This window comes from Rhagoletis pomonella, unplaced genomic scaffold (genome assembly GCF_013731165.1).
Source record: "Rhagoletis pomonella isolate Grant_MI unplaced genomic scaffold, Rhpom_1.0 Rhpom_scaffold_00003, whole genome shotgun sequence".
Lineage (NCBI taxonomy): Eukaryota > Metazoa > Arthropoda > Insecta > Diptera > Tephritidae > Rhagoletis > Rhagoletis pomonella.
This window is the reverse complement of record NW_023458557.1, coordinates 70,565,008-70,585,617: the sequence shown is the minus strand read 5'-3', so window position 1 is coordinate 70,585,617 and position 20,610 is coordinate 70,565,008. Positions and strand designations below refer to the sequence as shown.

Here is a 20,610-nt window from a genome sequence, read left to right as displayed (position 1 = left end):
AATTTCGTCTTTGTTTAGTTGGAAATATATGTTTACCAGGAAGTTCTCAATCCCCAGATTTCTGAGCGATTGCTCTATTGCCTCTAGGCTAACGTTGTTGAATGCCCCTTCTATGTCCAGGAAGGCCGTTAACGTTATTGTTCATTTTCCACCGATGCCCCTACCTTGTGTACGACCTCATGGAGCGCAGATTGCAGCATGCTGTGCAGTAGACAATTCTCCGTTGCATAAATTTTGAACGAATATGCATGTCCAGTAGCAGCACGAAAGTTTTCAGTACAAAAGATGAGAGACTGATGGGTCTGAAGTCCTTAGGCACCGTATGCCCTCTCTTGCCTACCTTTTAAACGAAAACTACATTCAAAATAATATGAATGGAAAACACTAAGCAATTACAACCAATTTCGTAGAAAAAGCTGTCGAAATTTTAAAATCACCGGGAGCACGCACTAAACTTTGGCGACTTTGGTTACTTCTGCTTGTGAAACTCTGCAGATTATATATTTCCCGTTATCCTTGAATCGACCGCGCTCGAGAACATCAAGGTAACGGTTTTTCGGCAAGTTTTCTAGCCTTCCACTCCCTTACGTCACGCTCAAATAGTCAGATTATTAAAATGCAAACATTTCAGAATGTAATTAACCCACCATTCCTTAATCTGACAACAAGCTGCAAAGTATGGAATATATGTTAACCTGTCGCGCTCGAATAAATACCGAAATGCACTCTTGGGCGCCCCAATCATAGATTTAGAGGCGGAGACCGATCTGTTGTAACATATCTCTATTTGGCTACGGGTATTCTTTAATCAACGTATGGTTAGGAACCTCGCAAAGTCCCTTGGCTGAATGTCATTTAAGTTATATATTTCTAGATATGTTGATCCTAGGAAGGGAACTCGGGTGCTCACAGTGGCTCATAATATGCTCTGCTGCTTCCTGTCCGTCGTGTTACAAGCTGCAATGGTCAGAGTTAACAACTCCTTTGTTTGGCGAGTGTTAAATGACCCTGCAGTGGCCGTAAAAAAGCCTGTATCAGTTCTTACTTCGCTCCTACTAAGGTGAAGGAGTTCTTCGGTTCTGCTTCTGGATATTTCTTGGATGAAGGACTTAGCCGCGCTGTCACCTTCCGTACTTGTCCGGTAATGTTGCACTTCCTTCTTCATCCAGATATATTTGTATACCACTTCATAAGCCATGAGTAAACTACCCTATTCCTTAGTTATTAAATACCTTAACTTGCCTGTTTATAAGGTATTTTCTAAAAACTATATTTCAATTAATTCTTTGCTGAAATATCTCCGTAATTTCAAATTGCAAGTGTTTTTTCCTGTGTTCAAATGGAAATTCGCGATGGACGACTTTTAAATCTTACAGGGCAATTCTGGCAACTGTCTTTCAACTCACCACAGTCTTTCGAAAGACAAAAGCCTTTCGTAAGACAATTGTCACTTCTGGCAACTATCTTCAAAGCAGTAAGCCTTTAGAAATGATTTTTTTAATGAAATTAAATTAAAAAAGCATGTATATTTTTCGCTTTAAAACAATAAAAATTAATAAATAAAAGAAAATTAGATTAGAAAAAAAATATCAAAAAAGAAGGAAATAGTACTTAAAAATTAAGTTAAATTTAAAATGTTTTTTAATGAAAAATCAAAAAGAATTTATAAAAATTAATAAGATTCTAAAAATGAAATTAACAAAAGAATAACCAATTAAATTAAAAACAAAAAAAAAAATGTATATTCTTTCTAACATAATAATAACCAAACTATTAAAGAAAATTAAGTTACAAAAAAAATGTGTTTCTAAAAATTAAATTAATGAAAAATATGCATATATTTCATTTTTAATATTTTTATTGAGCTTTGTACCACGATTGTTTATTAGGAAAAATTGAAAAAGCAACAAAGTCTAAGCGGTAGAAGTTATAGCACTATTTCGGAGATCACCACATCTCCTCATCAGACTTCTTTTTTCTAGACTTCAGCAGGGATCGAACCTGCGAATTCGATGTTCAAAGTCAGAAGCGTTAACCACTGAGCTATGTACATCCCGTAAACTCTTGTTGCTAATTCATTTTCCTTATTCAACCAACTACTATTAAGTGCAGCTGATTTGCCGCTATTTAAACTCGACAGCGTGGTTGTTGTTGTCAATTCTATACATCCATTTGCTTGTTTGCTTTTTTGTATAGTTTCAGGCAGGCTCTTCCTAAACTATGTATTTTTCAATGTTATTGTGGCTTCTTAACATTTCATTTTTAATATTTTTATTGAGCTTTGTACCACGATTGTTTATTAGGAAAAATTGATATTTCCTTTTAAAAAATGAAAAATATGCATATATTTCCTTTTAAAAAATGAAAAATCTGAAAAATTAAATTAAGAAAAAAAATAGATAAAAAAATAAATCAGCTCCACCAGGACTCGAACTCGGATCTCTGTGCTTTACCCATTCGGCTATTGCGACTGTTGGAGTGACGCGAGCCAAATGATATACAAGTGCTTTCACTTGTTTCAAATTGAAAACGTTGCTAGAATTCTGAAATTTAATATAATAACTGTTTTTTCATAACAGTTATTAGATGAAAAACATTTCACTTTTACGTTCTTTGATAACAGTTATTGCCCAATGTTTATTTTTTACGTTGCTTATCCAACGTTTATTTTTTATGTTGCCTGATAATCGTTGTAAACCTGTAAAACTATTGACGAAAACGGAGATGGAGAAGAAGATAAATATGATGAAAATAAAAAAGCAAGAGTGAAATAACAACGTCAGAAGAATAAACTTTGGGTAATAACTGTTATCAAGCAAAATGACTTTTTACTATCTTAGCTAGAATTGCCCTGTTAATATTAAGGGCTGCGCTTTTGACAGGCGTTTTTTTCACGGTCCGGACTTAGAAAATAAAGAATTTCGATTTTTTTAACTGGTCAGACCCAACGGCTTTACTATTTTTTTTTTTAACACCACTGTTTATTTTTTACAAATGTATGATGTCGGAAGTGGAGAAAAGCTTGCCACGACTTAAAGTGGGTCACATTTATATGCATGGGGAGATGTGAGTGTGCTTGTTGAATACAATACAAGACAAAGAAGTAGCAACACGCATTAGCGCACACATATGTACATACATATATGCATACATAAATATATCATACTTGCCCCCCCACGGCCTCCAACCACCCACAATTAAAATTCGAAGAAAATAAACGCACCATCAAACGAAATCAGGAATTATTTGTCGCCGCGTTCGTAAACAAGAAAAGTCCTTTGTAGTTTTGTCTTTTGCAAGCGGACCAATATCGTAACAAATATGCGCGCATGCAAACAAACAACTATTTTTGAATTGATTGTCTATCTGTATGCTCGTCTGCGCCACACATTGCTGCTTCCTACCCAAACACCCGCCACTTTATCGCCTGCTAGCCCGCGTGCCAGTCTATTTATCGGCATATTTACTGATTGCCGGCTGACTGTACCGACGACTGTATTTGTTGTCTCTGCCAATTGCTTTGGGCCAATTTTGTCAGCGCATATGACGCTGCTTCTGGTAGCCGTCAAAGCTTGTGACCTCAACAACCATTCAGCATCAGTAGTAAACTTTTCAATTTTTATTAAATATTTTAGACTGTTTACTGTTTTTTTTTTGCTTGTTGGTTCGATGCACTGTCAATAAGACTTACAACTTTGCAATAAATAGCCGCAGCAAAAGTAGTTTACTTACCCAAATACACAGAGGACATCTTCTTTGAGACATTCTCATCGATATATGTGACGCCGAGTGTGAAGAGTGGTGAGGCGCCCGAGCCGTGAAGCAACTGTGCCAAAAAGAACAACCAAACTGTCCAAGTAAGATTCTCCTTCTCCGCCAATCCTGCGGTATCCGCGCCGTGGCTGCAGGACTTTTGAACGGAAGTTTGAAATTAAAATGTGATTTGAATTTAAAGTCTAAACTTAAGCTTCTATTGTGCTAATACATACATACAACTATATGTATAAAAAATTTAATTACATACATTGCACATCCATATGTATCCACTCACCTCATAAGCGGTGGCATTTGCATCAATCCTCTGACAAACATTACTATCGCTCATCGTTGCCGAATAGCTGCTCACTAAGAAGTGTGGCAAAGCAAATGTCAGCGATCCAATGCCCATTAAGATGACACCCCATGCCACGATTTTGGGTTTAGATGCCCCCACGCGTCCACCGAAGTAGGTTACGGGTACCAGGCAAACGAAAGAGGCAATGTCGTAGCCGCTTGCTACAAGACCCGTTTGACGCGAACGCAGTCCAAATCTTCGCTCGATTGTCGTAATTACAACATTAATGAAGCCATTGACAATGAGTCCTAGAAAATAAAAGGGTTTTGAATGAATAATCAGAGAGAATCAGGGGTTATAAATAGAGGATCATAATTTAATGAGAAAAGATTGCTAGTAATTTCTATTCGATAACGGGAGAAGTGGATTAAGTAGAGACGTTTATTGAAAAGGAAGAAAGGTGCGGCAGAAGGACGTGAGCACGAGAGGTTTGAGATGTTGGCAGACAGGAATGTTATATCAGAAAATAAGACAGCATTCAAACGGTTTCGAGTACGGGGATAGCTCCTGTAGGGGCGAAGATGGAAATCTGGTAACAGATGCCCAGAGTACACTCGAGACTTCTCAACGCTGTTGAATGGCTATACAGGTGGCGTCACTCGACCAAGACAAGGTGAGAGCAGCAAACAGTGGCGTAGAAACCAGCAGCGAAGAGCTGATCGGGCGCATGTACCAGCTATTAAGCAGAATTTGGGCTGATCAATACAAGCCCGAAGATTGGAATCTTAGTGTATGGTTCCTGTAGTGTTTAGTTAGTCCAATCCATAAGAAGGGATATCCCGCTGTTTGCGCCAATTATCGCGAAATAAGCTTTCTTAGTATTGCTTATTAAAAAAATTTCCATCGATAACTTAAATTTGTGACACAATGGCTAGAGGCGTCGCCTGAGTGCATTCTTTCATATATTTATGTATGTGCCAGTTTTACCGTTATATATTTTTTATCTACTCGTTTATTCCATGGGGTATTCATGCTTTATTTAAATTTAAAAATTTAAATTACTATACCGTTTTAAAAATCTGAAAATTCACTGCGGGAAATTTTTGTATTCTCTTTTTGTCTTGCCGTTCTCGTTTTTGCGTTTATAAGTTTTGAAAAAAACGTTATGAACGAACCATTATATCACATTCCTAGGCAAGTTTTGAAAAAATATACTAAAGATACTAAATTTTATTAAAACAAAATGTTGAAATCAGCTTCATATAGAAACAGTGTCATCGTTAATTAAGAAAGAGATGTTCTTAAATATCATAACTTTACGACACTAACATATTGACTAGATTTGACTATTTATTTTATTATATTTTAATTTGAATTATTTGTTCATAAAAATACAGTTTATTCCTTAACAAACACTAAATGAAAATAAGTTCAATCTTTGAACAACATTAAAAAAAGTCGACAAACTTTCGTAAAAATTTCGAACTTTTTATTCCAATTTTATCTCTTAATATTTTGCAATTTTTTAGCTCATTCAATTTTGGTCTAATAAAGAGCAAATTTAAAGAAGCTGTGATTTACAGTTGATGTATGGCATATTTTTGACGATGTCGGTAATTTTCTTCCATATTATCTAAGTATGTTCGACGATTTTTTTAATGAAGAAAATGAGCAACACCTTCATCAAAAAAAAAAATAATAATTAAGATTATATAATTTTAAGATAAATGGCCAATCTAGTTAACATGTATATAGTTTTGATAAGCACTTGAAATGTCAAATTTTAGTACTGAATTCAAAGAAGATGTCCCTTTTATCCATTCATAATAACTGAAAAAAATTTGTTTGCTAAGAAGTGTATTTTAAAATATCTGCCTTGATATTTATGTTAAAAGTGTAAAAGTGTATTAAAAATTTAATACATATAATTAATAAGTATTGATTAAAAACGCATACTTCGAAACGATTGATTTAAAAAACGATAACAAATTAAAATGTGTCCCAGTCACGTACAGGCACCTACTTAGATGCATATGGACAATGAAATGAGCCAGGGAGTGTATAGGTATATTTATGTATCTCATCCTTGGAAGACAGTAAGAATGTCTGTTATTTCATATGCGTACAATAGGAGCTCCTTCCGCACATTTATCGGCACTTCAAATGCTTTACATCCGAAAGGCCAATAAACTTTTGTTTTTGTTAATGTGTTGGTAGGATGCACATACGTCCATATGTAAAGTTTTTTAATAGGGCTCGAGCGCATTATGAGGGGAATAAGAGAAAGTTTTGAAGAAATGTATGAATCCGCTAAACTAAAGCTCACTACACCCAAACACTTCTCATCTATGTACTACATACATACAAACGTTTAACTTAACTAATAGTCGATATCGAAAATTGCACTTATTCAATAATAGAATAACTAAATCCCATTATGAAAAGGTGCATAGTTGGTGAACATCAAAATCAGCATTGTTAAAAGTAAATTGAATTTCTTTTCAAAATACACCAAATTGCATTTCAGTCTATTTTCGACCACTGCTGTCAAGCGGGAGCGCAGGTGCCATGTCATAAAGTCATCTACCAACCAGCCAACAGCTTTGATTTGCTGTGCGAAAACTGCTGCGCTACCTTCAGCTTTTGATATTTTCTCTAAGTGCGAAAGTGAAGTGTAAGTGTGTATGTGGTGGTGATATGTTTATGAATTGTCCTGTTTGCATTTGTGCTGGGTGGTGTGAAAAACCAATTTGTCGATTTTTCTACTTCCTTAATGGAAACTGGCGAGGGCGGGCACGCGCTTAATCGTATTTATCGGACGCTTGTCATATTTTCCATACGCGCACATGGACAAACCCACATACATACTATGTACGTACATAGGTCCATAAGCACACTTAGCGCAGCATCTTAAGACATTCTATAATTTGATTCACTGTAACTAAATACTTATTAGTGTTGTGTAAGCTATTTCGGGATCCGACTTTGATCTGCGCATTATTGGTAGTCTTTCGATGGTCAAGAATTTTTAAGTATGTATAAATACATATACAACCTGTTCCCTGGGGAAGTGGTTCGAAGAATCTTTTAAGCTGGTCCAAACTGCTAAGCTTAGTTCACTCAAGAGGCCTGCTAGTTCCTTCACCAATACAAGCAGTCAGCCGTTTGTGTTGGCGCTATAAACGGTAACGGTAATTACGGAGAGCTTGAGAGAATATTTAGAATCACAATCGGACAGCGTTTCGTCAAAACACCCACCAGGATTGAGTTTGCTCCTTTGAGGACCGTAGGACATCCTGTGACCGCCATTTTCAGCCAGAAAGACCTTGCGATTGAATGTTCTAGTTTTCGCCCAGCGAAACTCGATGAAATGACAAGATGCCGATTTGTCAAAGAGCAGTCCATATCTTGTCACAAATGTTCCCTCCCTATATTTCCTCGGCGAGATCAACTCGACAGCATCCTTCCTTGCTAAGTCATAACTAATCTGCCACCAGTTCCCCGCAATTTCAATGTGACCTGGTACGCATATTAGTCCAACTAAAAAATTATCAAATGAAAGCTTGAAGTCAGATATTCACCTCCTAGCTTTTAGTGTACCATTAGCAAGTGCAATACCCTTATTGGGTTTTGGTATGGATACCTGGAGTCAAACAGCTAGGCTGATGAATGTTCTTAAAACTGGCCCAACCGCTAAGCCGGGTTCACTCAAGAGGTCTGATGGTTCGCTTTCGCCAAGACAAGAAATATGGATGCCGGTTTTGTCTGTTTTTGGGAACGTATGGTATCTGAATCCTAAATATGTCTCGCAAATATTCTTATTTCCTAAGTTTAATAGAAGTTGAGTTTCGCAGTGACATCCTCAGTCTTTGCATCAACGTGCCTTTCAGGTTGCCAAATCTGGTGAGATGGCTCTGCAAAATTAAATTGCTAAACATAGCAATGGCACCCCTAAGAAATAATTCGTATTGGTGTAGATCCTCTACTGGTAAGTTGGATTCGTTATATTCTCGGGAACAAGGTCATTAGGATTCAGGCATATGGTGGTCAATACGTCATATGCGAATGGGCTGTTCGCTAAACCATCCGAAACTAGTGTTGTGGTCTTCACTAGAAGGAGAAGTTTGGTCGGCCTTGTTCACCCTACCCTTAAAAGAGTCTCTATTCAGATTTCTTCCGAAGTAAAATATTTAAGTATTCAGACCAGGTATTCCTTGGTTCGCAAATAGTTATAGCACTGCTATCTTCGGCCAACGTAACCACAGTCATAAACTAGTTGAATATCTTTTTAAGCAATGAAGGCTTCGAGAGGATATACTTTACCTACGGACCACAGTCCGTCTGATTGTAACCTAAGCCGCCATAGTCTGGTGACCAAAAGCGTTGCAAAAAATCCTATTTTTTCCTTTTACAAACTCCAAAGATTGGCTCTGCTCTCGGTTACAGAATCAATGGGAACTTATTAAACTGCGGCTTTATATGTTTTTCTCAAGGCATTAGCAGCTTCGTAGAATTTGCGAATGCATACATACAATATAAGAATTTGTGGACAAAATAGCGCGATTAGGAATATGCGTGTTCTCCGATTTCCCGCTAAAAGAAATCTGTTTAGGAAATAAATTCCAGAGTAAAATTTGGTAAAATGGATCACATCAACAGCTTTCGAAAGACGACTTTCTAGTTATCTTTTCAGACAACCAGGCGTTGATCAGGGAATTGTTCAAAAAGACGATCACCTCCAGGCTTACTAAATTCAAGTTGGTTACTGGTTACCTGCACCGGATTGGCTTCTCAACCAAGCCGGATTTCCGTCTTTATCTTGAAGGGGAGAAGGCACCGGGTCAGACTAGGACTGTAATACATGCCTAAGTTCTTCCACAGTCGGGCCTTTTAGTACCAGGACTTCGTCTAGCAAACATCTGTTAGTAGTTATTAGGCGAGTGATAAAATCTTAGGCCGTCTCACAGTGCGGCCGGAAATTCGAAGCTTTACGGAAATGATTCGCAATGTCGTACCAAGGGGTTTTAGGGGTCGCTAATTACGAATCCGCTGTCAGAATTACAAAATTCAAAATGGCGGATCCAGTATGGCGTCTGGTAAATTTCGAGCTTTTTAATTAGATTTCTTGGAAAGATTTTGAGTATGCAGTTTTATAGCCCACTCAATTTTAGTGTTACAAAGTGCAAGCTTGAAGTTGATTTTTGACAATTTTTTTTGACAGTGCCAGTCATTTTCTTCCATACGAACTATGTTCGATGATTTTTTTTTATATGAAAAAAATGGCAATATTCTCATTTTCGTTGTTGGTGTTTCCGACAGGGTAGGAGTGTGATGTAATGTGGAACGATTTTCCGTCATCCCTTGTCAAATTTGGTTTCGAGACAAACCGGGTTCGGCGTTGTGCCATCTTCAGTGTCAGAACAAAAAATGACACTGAAGATGGCACAACGCCGAAACCGGCCAAACCAAATTTGACAAGGGATGACGGAAAATCGTTGCACATTACATCAAAATGGCAATACCTTCAACAAAAAAATTTCCAAAAATCAACCGTAAGACCCAGCTACTTTACACTTGCACGTTATTATACTTAAATTAAATGGGCTACAAAACTTTATACTCAAAATATTTCTGTGAAATCTATTTAAAAAGCTCGAAATTTTTACACACAGGTGAAGCTAATAACCTCCAATAGATTTAAAGGCAGCATCCGACAGCTGTTATTACGGCTTCATTTGACTACTAAAATTTTGTTAAAAATATTCCAAAAATACCCTTATATTTCTATTTCTAAAAAAATTCTGTTGCACTGTTGATATTCACAAAATTTTTTACGTATTTTACTAACTAATGTACTTTTGCACGTTTATAACATGCGGATGTGCCCTTTCAACCTATACATTAGATTGATTCAAAAAAATCGACTATATCATTTTTTTCTTTTTAATCCGTTGGGAAACATTTTCGGGTCAGTGGTAAGAGACACCTATCAGCAGCACAGCTCTTAATATTAAGATTTAGAGGTCGCTCATCACGAGTTCCTTTTTTCCGTACACATAAATAAGAGGATTTTTTTTTAATTTTGAAATTTCACTCGTAAAAAAGCTATTTTCAAATTTCTTTTATAATTTTTAATTTTCTTAGAAAAAAAGATAATTTGGCTTAAGTTATCAAGTTTACAATTGTTTAAAAAGTGGCTTTTTATCGTAAGAAAGAATATGCCTGACACCGTCTAGAAGAAAATTGCCAAAGCTCCACTGTTACGGCCCTATTCCCTCATCATTGACAAAATTCATCGTATGACTATTATCATAACTAATGTGCCTAAAATAATATAAACACGCCATTGTCGTGCACTCAGTAGGTCATAACAATAACAGTGACAGTTGTCATTATTAGAGCGCTTAAAATCAATATGCCGCATAGTTTTAGGAGTAGTACTAAAGACAATAGTCAGCCGTTTAGTTTTCTCATTGGCGTGAGAATAGGGCTGTAAGTCCTAGCTACTTCAAACTTCCACTTTGTTATAACAATTGAATTGAATAGGCGACAAAACTGCACACCCAAATTCTTTCTAAGAAATCTAATTAAAAAGCTCGAAAGTTTGTTAACTTTTTTTAATTATGCACAAATTTGAAGCTTATGAAAGTTATTAGAATTAAATAATAAAAAAATTAGTAGTCAAAACTTGTCAATATGTGGGAGGCGTATAATTGTATCACGGGTGTACCACAGTATCTCCAAAATCAAAATCCCCAATTTAAAATCCCCAAAATTAAAATCCCCAAAACCAAAATCCGCAAAAACAAAATCCCAAACCCAAAATCCCCAAAAACAAAATCCCCATTTTCAGTGCGAAATACATTCAAATTAGCTTTAAAATCGCCGCGACTTTAAACCTAATTTGAATGTATTTCCCACAGTAAATGAAGATTCTATAGTCGACATTATTTTTAACCGACTTCCAAAAAAGAAAAGGTTATCAGTTCGTCGGGATATTTTTTTTTATGTATGTTACCGCATAACTTTGGACCACGTCAACCGATTTCTATAATTCTTTTTGCATCGGAAAGGTAGTATCTGAGAGGTGGTCCCATATCAATCTGGTTTAGATCCGATCATTGGATCATAAAATATATATATATTTTTTTAAGTCGGTTTTTTTGCTAAAAATTATTCAAATTAAAATTTAAAACAAATTGTATAATGAATTCACAAATATTTATTAGGCAAAAGAAAATTAAATTAAATATAATACACCGCAATAACTTAGGAATATATTTTGCATGAATTTACACAACAACAAACTTCATTGTTCAAGACATCTACATAAACCATATACGAAAAATTACAATATTTCTTTATCAAAATTGTTTAAAGCAAAAGACGAAAGGACAAATACAAACTGCTGGTTGTTCCTCGATAATTTTATCAACTGTGAACGTCCTTTTCAGCTTAATTTTTTTAGTCATTTGCTTAAAAGAAGGTAAAATAATTATTATCTTTTAATATTTTCTCTTAGTTTGTACTTGAATTTAGGTTTCAGTATGCTTAGCGTGCACATAGGTTTTGTAGAAAAAACAAAAATGAAATCATCACTAAAACAACTTATCGACTTATAAACGAGTAATTTTTTAGCAAAAAACAAAAACGACTTTAATGTAAAACTTTAAGATTACCGTTAATTTCTTCATGATCCAATAATCGGATCTAAACCAAATTAGAATCGGACCACCTCTGAGGTACCACCTTTCCTTTAAAAAAGAATTATCGAAATCTGTTATGCAGTAACATATGTACATAAAAACAAGTAAAAAAGTCTAAGTTAGGGCGGAGCCGAACATTAGATAGCCGGCGCAAGTATTAAATATAGTTTTTTTTTCACCTTTCCGAAAAAATACCGCTACATGCTAAGCAGGGGTGATTCTATTCAAACATCTTCCATAAGCTTATATAGTAATAAATATGTGGGCAGTTTCACGTTTATTTTTCAAAATTTCATAATAATGTTTCCTCTTTTTAAATGATTCTTGATAGTATCAATTTTGTGTAAATTAGCATCCTTAAATTTCGAAATATCGAAGTTTCAAGAAATTCTGAAATTTACCGTTATATAAAAAGTGGGCGTAATTTTAGTCCGATTTCAATAATTTTCAGTGTTTGCTTTTGTGTGGCAAGCGCAATAATCATACCGAGTTTGGTACAAATTGATCGAACGGTGACCGAGATACACATGTGTGGTCATAAGTGTATTTCCTGATAAAGAATTATTGCAAACATCAATTTTGAATAAATTATCTTCAGTATTTACTGATTTATCGAAGATTTCGTATTTCTCTAAATTACGGTTATATGGGATGTGGGCGTGGTTATTAACCGATTTGAAAAATTTTCAGCTGTTTGGTATTTTGTACTAAGGCCACAAACCATGCCTAGTTTGTGACAAATTGGTGGAGCGGATATTCTTATTTTTCGCCTAAAATTCATTGTACAAATCAATTTTGAGAAAATAAGCTGCAGTAGTTACTAAAATATCGCAGTTTTTTTTATTTCTGAAAACTACCGTTATATGGGAGGTAGGCCCATTTTCAATACCATCCGCCCTACGCTGAAAATAAGTTCACATACCAAGTTTCGTTAAGATATCTTAATTTTTACTCGAGTTATCGTGTGCACAGACGGACGAACGGACGGACAGACAGTCACCGCTTAATCGATTTCTTTTTTCATCCTGATCATTTATGTATACATTTGTCTATATCTATCTCGATTCGTTTTGCCTATTACAAACAACCGTTATGTGAACAAAGTTACCCTTGTGCGCAAGAGCGCTAGGGTTATAAAATAATCCGACGAATCGGTTAAAAATAATGAAAAAATTACGATTTTGGTGTAAAGACGAAGTCGCATTTTAAAATTTGCATGCAATTAAGGTAACCAACAAATTTGTATTTTAACTCTTCAATAAGTTCGTAATAAACTTCCTGCAATATAAATTCCTTTGTAGGGCTCGGTACAACAGAAGTACCGTTAATTTCTGCATGATCCAATGATCGGATCTAAACCAAATTAGTATGGAACCTTCCCTGAGGCACCAAAATAAGAATTATTGAAACCGGTTAATGTGGTCCAAAGTTATGCGGTAACATACTTAACAAAAATATTCCGATGAATTGATAACCTCCCCCTTTTTTTGAAGTCGGTTAAAAAGAGAAAAATTTATGAGGTAAATTATTATACATTTTTAATGGCTATATTTAACATTTCTAATAAAATTTTTAAATTATAGTCTGCGTACGCCCATGATTACCCTGACTGACATTTCAAAACCCGTTGAACTGCACCTTAAAATGAATTACTAGAATTGAAACGGTAATAGCCCGAAGCACGCCCTTTTAGTTTTCTTTTACGATAATACGTAGCATCACCGCATTTATTTTTATAGATCCTTCTTTCTCATATTTTTAAATTTTTTTTTTTGGAGATAGGCTCCTCTGGCCTTCATGGCCTCATATGTATTTATGCACACACATAAACATGTATATAAGGTGTTCCATACCAAAACGGATGGGGGTCACACTTCATGTGTTTGATTTGTTTCAAATTTTTAGGGTTGATGCATACATACTTATAAATAATAAATACATATGAAATTTACATTTCACACATTTAATACATTTTTAAAAACTTTACGGCACAAAAACAAAAATAAATCGATTTAATAGTTTTCCAAATATCTCGAGAACGGGGCGAGGAAAAATTAAAAAAAAATCACACATACACACGTCAAAATACTCTATGAAAGAAATATTTAAAAAAATTTTTCTTGAAAAATTTTTCACATACAAAATTTTTAGTTAAAAAAATTAGTTTTTGAAAATATTCCACCTCAAAAAAAAAGTTGAAAAAAATCACAATGGTAGCTCTGACTATTGCTCAATATTTAAGTATGGTATTATGGGGTGCACTCTACAATAAATTGGGTTACGATTATTTTTTTCAAAGTTTGTTGTTGTTGTAAAATTTTGTTGAATGTTTCTAATTTTTCTACAAAGTTTGAAATTTTGACCTATATTATTTTTGTTAGATACTGAGCGGCATTTCTATAAAAAATAAGTAAACAATGGAAAAATAGGCGAAACTGGTCAACATGTCGGGTGCCTAGTAATTTTCACATGACTGTATATACAAATGTATGTAAATCTATCTGCATGAAAACCTTTTAATAACCACCAGTATTTTGTGTGTTACTGAAATACTATTCATCCGTTGCAGCGTGGCAGCGATTTAATAGATTAGCTAAAAATACTTAATAGCTCATTTTATGACTTTTTAAAACTCTAACTATGCCACCAGCATCAACAACAATAGCTAAATAGTATCTCAATGACGCTAGTGGTTGTATCTATCTACATATAGCATCTACCTTAGGGTAATTACATACATACTTATTTCCTAATATAGTACCATAGCATTTCACTCGTCTATGTATTTATATATTTAGTTATGATATGCACGTGCTGCAGTTTATGTTGCAAGAGGAGCGAAATATTTGGCGTAACAAGCAACACTACTTCAGAATAGCTCATGGCAAAATACTCGGGACAGCAGTAGCAAAAGCACAAGTGGATATAACGGACTAATGGACATACATATGCACATACATTCATACATACTAGTTGTTGCACTAACTACCTTAGTCGGTGACAAGCAGGCACATCTGTTGCGCCATTTGAGCGCATGCAACAAAATGTTTGCACTGCTTGATGCAGTTAGTTGTTGATGTGTCCACTGTTGCTTTGCCGCTGCTGCTGGTATCTGGGCTGTTGATGGAGGGTGCTAAACTGGTGACTCGACATGCAATGTGCGGCAATAAATCTTCATAAATGATTTCATTACAGCTGTAGGCGCGCGTTGCGCGATGAATCCACACTTGCCGCCGGGCACGTGACTCCAAATATTAATAAGCTAAAATGACATTTACATGAATTATGGGCCGCTCGAATTATTTTTTGGGCTACTAACTACCCTAAATATCACCAAATGTCAACATACATCCCATGTTAAAGTAGATGACTTCAGATGCATGTATGTATGTATGTGGTTAAACTTTGTATAAAAATGTGTCTGAAATTTTAAAATAACATAAGTTAATATCCATATTATAAATGAAACATATAAATGAAACATTCCTGTTCTTTCACTAAGAAAATAAAGGAATATCGAGTTGTAGGCTGAGGAGGTCTGGTAGTTTATTATTCAAACAAAAGAGCCTTGAGAATTAACTGGAAAATGTAGGACGTTGTCTACAGTATGGGTCACCGTCATCGGACCGAAGATAATGTTTAATTTCTAGTCAGATATAATGAAATTGAGAATCTAATTGAAAATAGTATCGACATTACAAAATTATATTTAAAATTTTTGGTTATGCAGTTTTTTTAGCTAAATCTGGTATAAAAAATGCAAGTTTAAAGTAACTAGAAACTACTATTGATTTCGGGAAATTTTATTGTTGAGGGTTTTGCAAACTCTTGTTATATTGAAAAAATGCGCAACGCCGTCAAAAAATTTGAAAAATAAACGGTAGTTTGTAGTAGAGGTTTACGCCGCCGTTTTTTATCAGACAAAATTTGGTAACAATGAATCTGTATGGCTTAAAAACGGCAAACCTACAGTAAAATGGTAAAGTTGTGATGAAGTCGAAATCCCAAAAATATCGGGATCCAGGGAATAAAATTTTTTGGATCCCGAAATCCCGGGATTGTTAAAATGCTTCGGGGTTGAATTCCCTTGTACATACATGTGTATTTCAACTACGTTATTTCCTACTTAAAGTCAAATTTTGACTTTTTAAATAGGTGGCAACACTCCTAAATAAAGTTTAGAAAGAAAGCCTTTGAAATCCATTTCGCTTAATCCCATATTGTAACATTTCATTTAACTTACGTTAGTTCATTTTTTTAACAGGTGGCAACCCTTTCACATCCTAACCCAGATAAAAATCTCTCCACTAAATCGAACACGTAGGTTTGAGTTTTCGCACATCCGCATTCGCATCCGCATCCGCGGCTGTTGGCTTTTAGACATCCGCATCCGCGTTCGTAAAGAAACCGATTTAATTTTTTAAATCACCGCGAAGTAATCCCTGTAGGAGCAAAGTTTCAACAAATTACGATTATTTCTTGTATGCGGCAATTGTCAATAGTTTTTAATTAAGTAAAAGTATTTCCTGTTAAATTTAGAGATAGAACATTTTTTTTATTTTGATTAAAATATTTTTTTAACCATACCATTTTTATACAGGTACATTAGGGCGCTTTTTTCTCGACAATTTTTTTCACTCCCACCTCGAAATTTTTTGGGAAATATCTAAATCTACGAGATAGGGGCAAAAACGAGTATTTAATGAAAAACTGGGTTTAGTAGCCCGTACTACCCTGCGAAAAAAGCACCCTAAGGTACATCTACAAACAGAGCCAAATAAGCTGTTCTATCATTTAACGAATTTTGGATGACAAATAAAAATTTACTCGTATTTTTCATTCATTCAATTCTCATTTTTCAACCGAATTGAAATTGAAAATTTTGTAAGAGGTTTGTCGAGCCCGTTTTATTTTTTATTTTTGTACAAAGTGCAGAGAAATTAGCATTTTTGTTGTTGCTGTAATGTTATGTTACGTAAAAAAAACTAGCTGAAAAGAATTATAGGTTCCACCCCAAAACGAAAAAATGCACAAGTGAAAGTTTAAATATTGCAGTAAAATTTCAATCTTTCTAAATAGGACTTTTAGGTATTCAGATACTGAGTTATGCAGTTGTATTGTCCATAAAATTTATAATAAACAAAGTGCAAGTTCCAACTGGCTAAGAATTCATGTTGATTTTTAATATTTTTTTTGCTGACGGTGCTCAAAATACACTTTTTATGGAAGATAATGCCATGAACATTTGTATAACATTTCAACTTGTCACGATTTTTTTTTTTTTTGTTGTGGGAGTTCACCACAATTATTTTCAACGAAAAATGACACTGAAGTTGGCACAACGCCGAAACCGGTTTGTCTGCAAACCAAACTTGACAAGGGATGACGGAAATTCGTTCCAAAATAAATTATTTTCAACTAGTTGTTTTTGGCGTAAAATTTATTTACAACCGGTTGGAACATATAGGCTCCACACTGTTTTCAACTACAATTCTTTTCAAACCACTGTGCGCATTTCAAAGTTCTGTCTCGTATTCATACGTATGATCCATTTTTATTTATTATTTTTTTTGGTTCACTGAACAAATTTCAACGCCCCTGTGGCACTGAATTGGCCTCATAAAACAACACAACACAAATATTGCGGAAATTATTTATAATGTAGTTGCCTTCAGAAATGGGTTACCTCTAAACAAATACTACACCAGTAGTTGATCATTAATATGCTCTTTCAATTGCATAAATATTTACATACATACTAAACTACCTGTTCATTCAGTCGGTGAAGAGTTTCTTATCTTTTTAGGTTCTTTTGATATCGTTGCCTATTTAAAGTATGTTTACAGTGTGTGCATTGTGTGTAAACATGTAGGCATGAATTGACAAACCAGATGAGTTTACCTTCGTGTGCCAGTTAATTTACATACAAATAATAAAACTGCATACTCTCTTTTTATACCCAGCTAATAGTCAGAGCACTTGGGTAATAAAGCATTGCACAAAAAATTATTTTTCGTATCAATGTTCCCCAATTAAGATACAGATATAACCGCTATTAAGAAGTAAAATATTTTGAGTGTACATAGTTAATACGAGTCCGATTGCCCGTCCATCGATATTTTTGCAGGTCTAGCTTCTGATTCGTTTCAACCGCAATGTTTGTTGATGTGCAGATATGAAAAGAAGTCATTGGTTACCAATTTAGAAGTCCGCGTACGGGGGCGCACCGCAGAAGAAATTAGCCTGCAAAGGAAAAACGAAAATTTTGGAAAAGTGGCGATTTATTTCTCAACATAGTCTCCTTTTAGCTCGATACACTTGACCCAGCGATGCTGCAACTTCTTTAACCCGTTTGAAAAATACGTTTTCTCGAGGTGAGTAAAGTAGGCCACCGTGGCGGGATGACCTCCTCATGCGACTCAAATTTCTGCCTGGCGACTTTTTCAAGTTTTAAAACAAAAAGAAGTCGCACGAGAATACAGTGAATTGGGCAACAGTTCGTAGCCCAATTCGACCAATTCAAACACTGCTCTGAAGTGGTCCCACGGTCGCGCTTGCTGTCCGGAGGGAGCAAACGCGGCACCTACCGCGCCGACAACTTTCTCATGGTCAAAACCCGACGTGCGACCACGTTGGAACTCGTTAAACCAATTTTTGATGGTCGGAATCGAATCACTGAACGATATTGCTCTTTTTCCATTTTTCTGAAATCCGTGGACGCACAAAAAATTGGTCTTTTAAAGTGCACATATATATGTAATTACATAATTTAGTCTATGGTTGAACAACTTGAAATAAATTTAAATTAAATTTAAAATATACTTATTTCAATGAAGGATAGGGTGGAATGCATATAGGAAGAGTTAGAGTGAAGCATATAGGCTTGCGTTCCAATTTTCATTAATTTGAAAAAGAGTTCGATAATTTTACAGCTCTAATAAAAAACATCCTCGACGTTGTTGAATCTTGGTCTGTGGTATAATAATTTGATCGCCATTGACCAGGGAGTGCGCAGAGATGTTTATTTGCATCTGGTTTAGGCAATTCACAACTTATGGTTTACACCAATTATCCTCTGGATAGCAAACAAACACCCCTTTGGAAGCGAACCACTGTGAGAAGGCAAAGCCTCAGTATTTAATGGATTGTGTGCAGGACTTGAGACCCGCCACATAAAAAACAATGACCGGATAACTTCACTTGGCGTTTTCAATTAACATAAGTTGGCACATATGCAAAATCGCTTAGGCAAGAAGAAGTGGGCATGGAAAGCAAGTGCACCCGCGAACATAATGGAAGAACCAAGTGAAAAACACTTGGTCGGGATCAACAGCTGGCGCAACTTCGCAAGGGAAAGAGGAAAATATCGAAGGTTTTTAGTCTTAACCCGAAACCGACAAGCAGTTATGGTGCCAAATAAGAAGAAGGCGAAAAATTAACAGCATTTTGAGCAGCTCTGCGATCATTTCTAATATTAAATATGTACATAATAAGGCATTCAATCCCGAAGCGTTTTAATAATCCCAGGATTTCGGGATCTAAAAATTCTAATCCCGCGATCCCGAGACTTTTGAGGATTTCGACTTCATCACAACTTTTTGCTTTTTACAGTAGGTTCGCCTTTTTCAAACTACACATTTGGTCTTAGGGGAGCATAATGGCCTTTAGTAAAAGAGTATGTAATTAATTGTTCAAATATTTTTATTCCAAAGTATCTATATTACTTGTCAAAAACATTTACTCATATATTCAGAAATCCTTTTCCAAAAAAGGCCAACAAAGTAAAATGTAGAACAACTCTCCCACACTGTAAAAGCTGTGTTTTCAATTGCTACCAGATTTTTCGTTATTACACAGTTCTTGCACAAAATATTTGAACAAGTACAGTTATTCAGGCAGGTCCTGAAATTCACTTCCAAGTGCAAATGGCTCAAGTTACTTTGAATCCAAACTTTGGTGTTCTGTATTTCTCGTGTTTAATATCAAATTAATACTTTTTTTCGTTTTCAACATCTATTTCATTCTGTAAATGAATCAGTAAAAACCTCGGGATCCCAGAGCTGTAATCCCGAGATTTCGGGACATGGAAAAGTGTCCGGGATCCCGGAATCCCGGTATTCTGGATCCGGGGATTGAATGCCCTAGTACATAAAACTGTGCAACAATGGCGGAATGTTTCCAACTCTGGATGAAAGACCTAGACCCATATAGAATTATATTTATGAACAAAATACAAAAGATTGTAAAAAAGTTTAGATGTTTCCAGGAAACACATTTATTTTTAATCTTCTGTGGATGTTCTGCGTTCTTATCCCTAGTGAAATTTTCCGTTGAACAATTTTTTAGACCAATTTTTTAGAATATTTTAAATCCTCTAGCAACCTCTCAAATGCCATTTCATTCAGACTTCCCTTTTAACCCTTGTTAAAAGGGTTATTCTAAGAACACTCGGAAGAAAAACGGCCAATCAAAATTTGGCCTGGAAATGCAAAAAAATTTGAAGGTTGTACTATATGGGCCTAAGTCTTTCATACTGTGTTAAAATCATTCTGCCCAAAAAATGCACTATTGCACTGTATAAGTAAAAAAGATTCCTTCTCACGGAAATTGGCGAACTTTTACTTACTTATAAGAGCATGTCAAAACCCCCATATGGTGGCGAAGAGTTGATAAGGCGCATGCATTAACAGTTACGTAGAGTGTGATCAGATGAACGCTTTTCAGATGACTGGAATTTAAGTGTGCTCCGCCCAATCCAAAATAAAAGCGACCCCGCCATCCGCGCCAACTACGGCGTGATCAGAATTCTAAGCATAGATTACAAGATCTTATCGCGCACATTGTGTGCAA

General features: G+C 35.4%; 2 protein-coding genes across 5 annotated transcripts in view; both read right to left on the bottom strand.

The window, feature by feature from the left end:
- The window catches only part of LOC118735430 (serine-rich adhesin for platelets), a 130,340-nt gene that overhangs the window by 22,763 nt on the left and 86,967 nt on the right, over positions 1-20,610 (bottom strand). The window lies entirely within an intron of this gene.
- Positions 1-20,610, bottom strand: part of LOC118735432 (solute carrier organic anion transporter family member 4A1) — a 41,007-nt gene that overhangs the window by 15,029 nt on the left and 5,368 nt on the right. Inside the window, exons 2-3 of the mRNA XM_036465172.1 lie at positions 4,052-4,362; positions 3,733-3,910 (exon numbers count right to left, since the gene is read on the bottom strand). Coding sequence (XP_036321065.1) covers positions 3,733-3,910; positions 4,052-4,362 — 489 coding nt within the window. The remainder of the gene's footprint in view (positions 1-3,732; positions 3,911-4,051; positions 4,363-20,610) is intronic.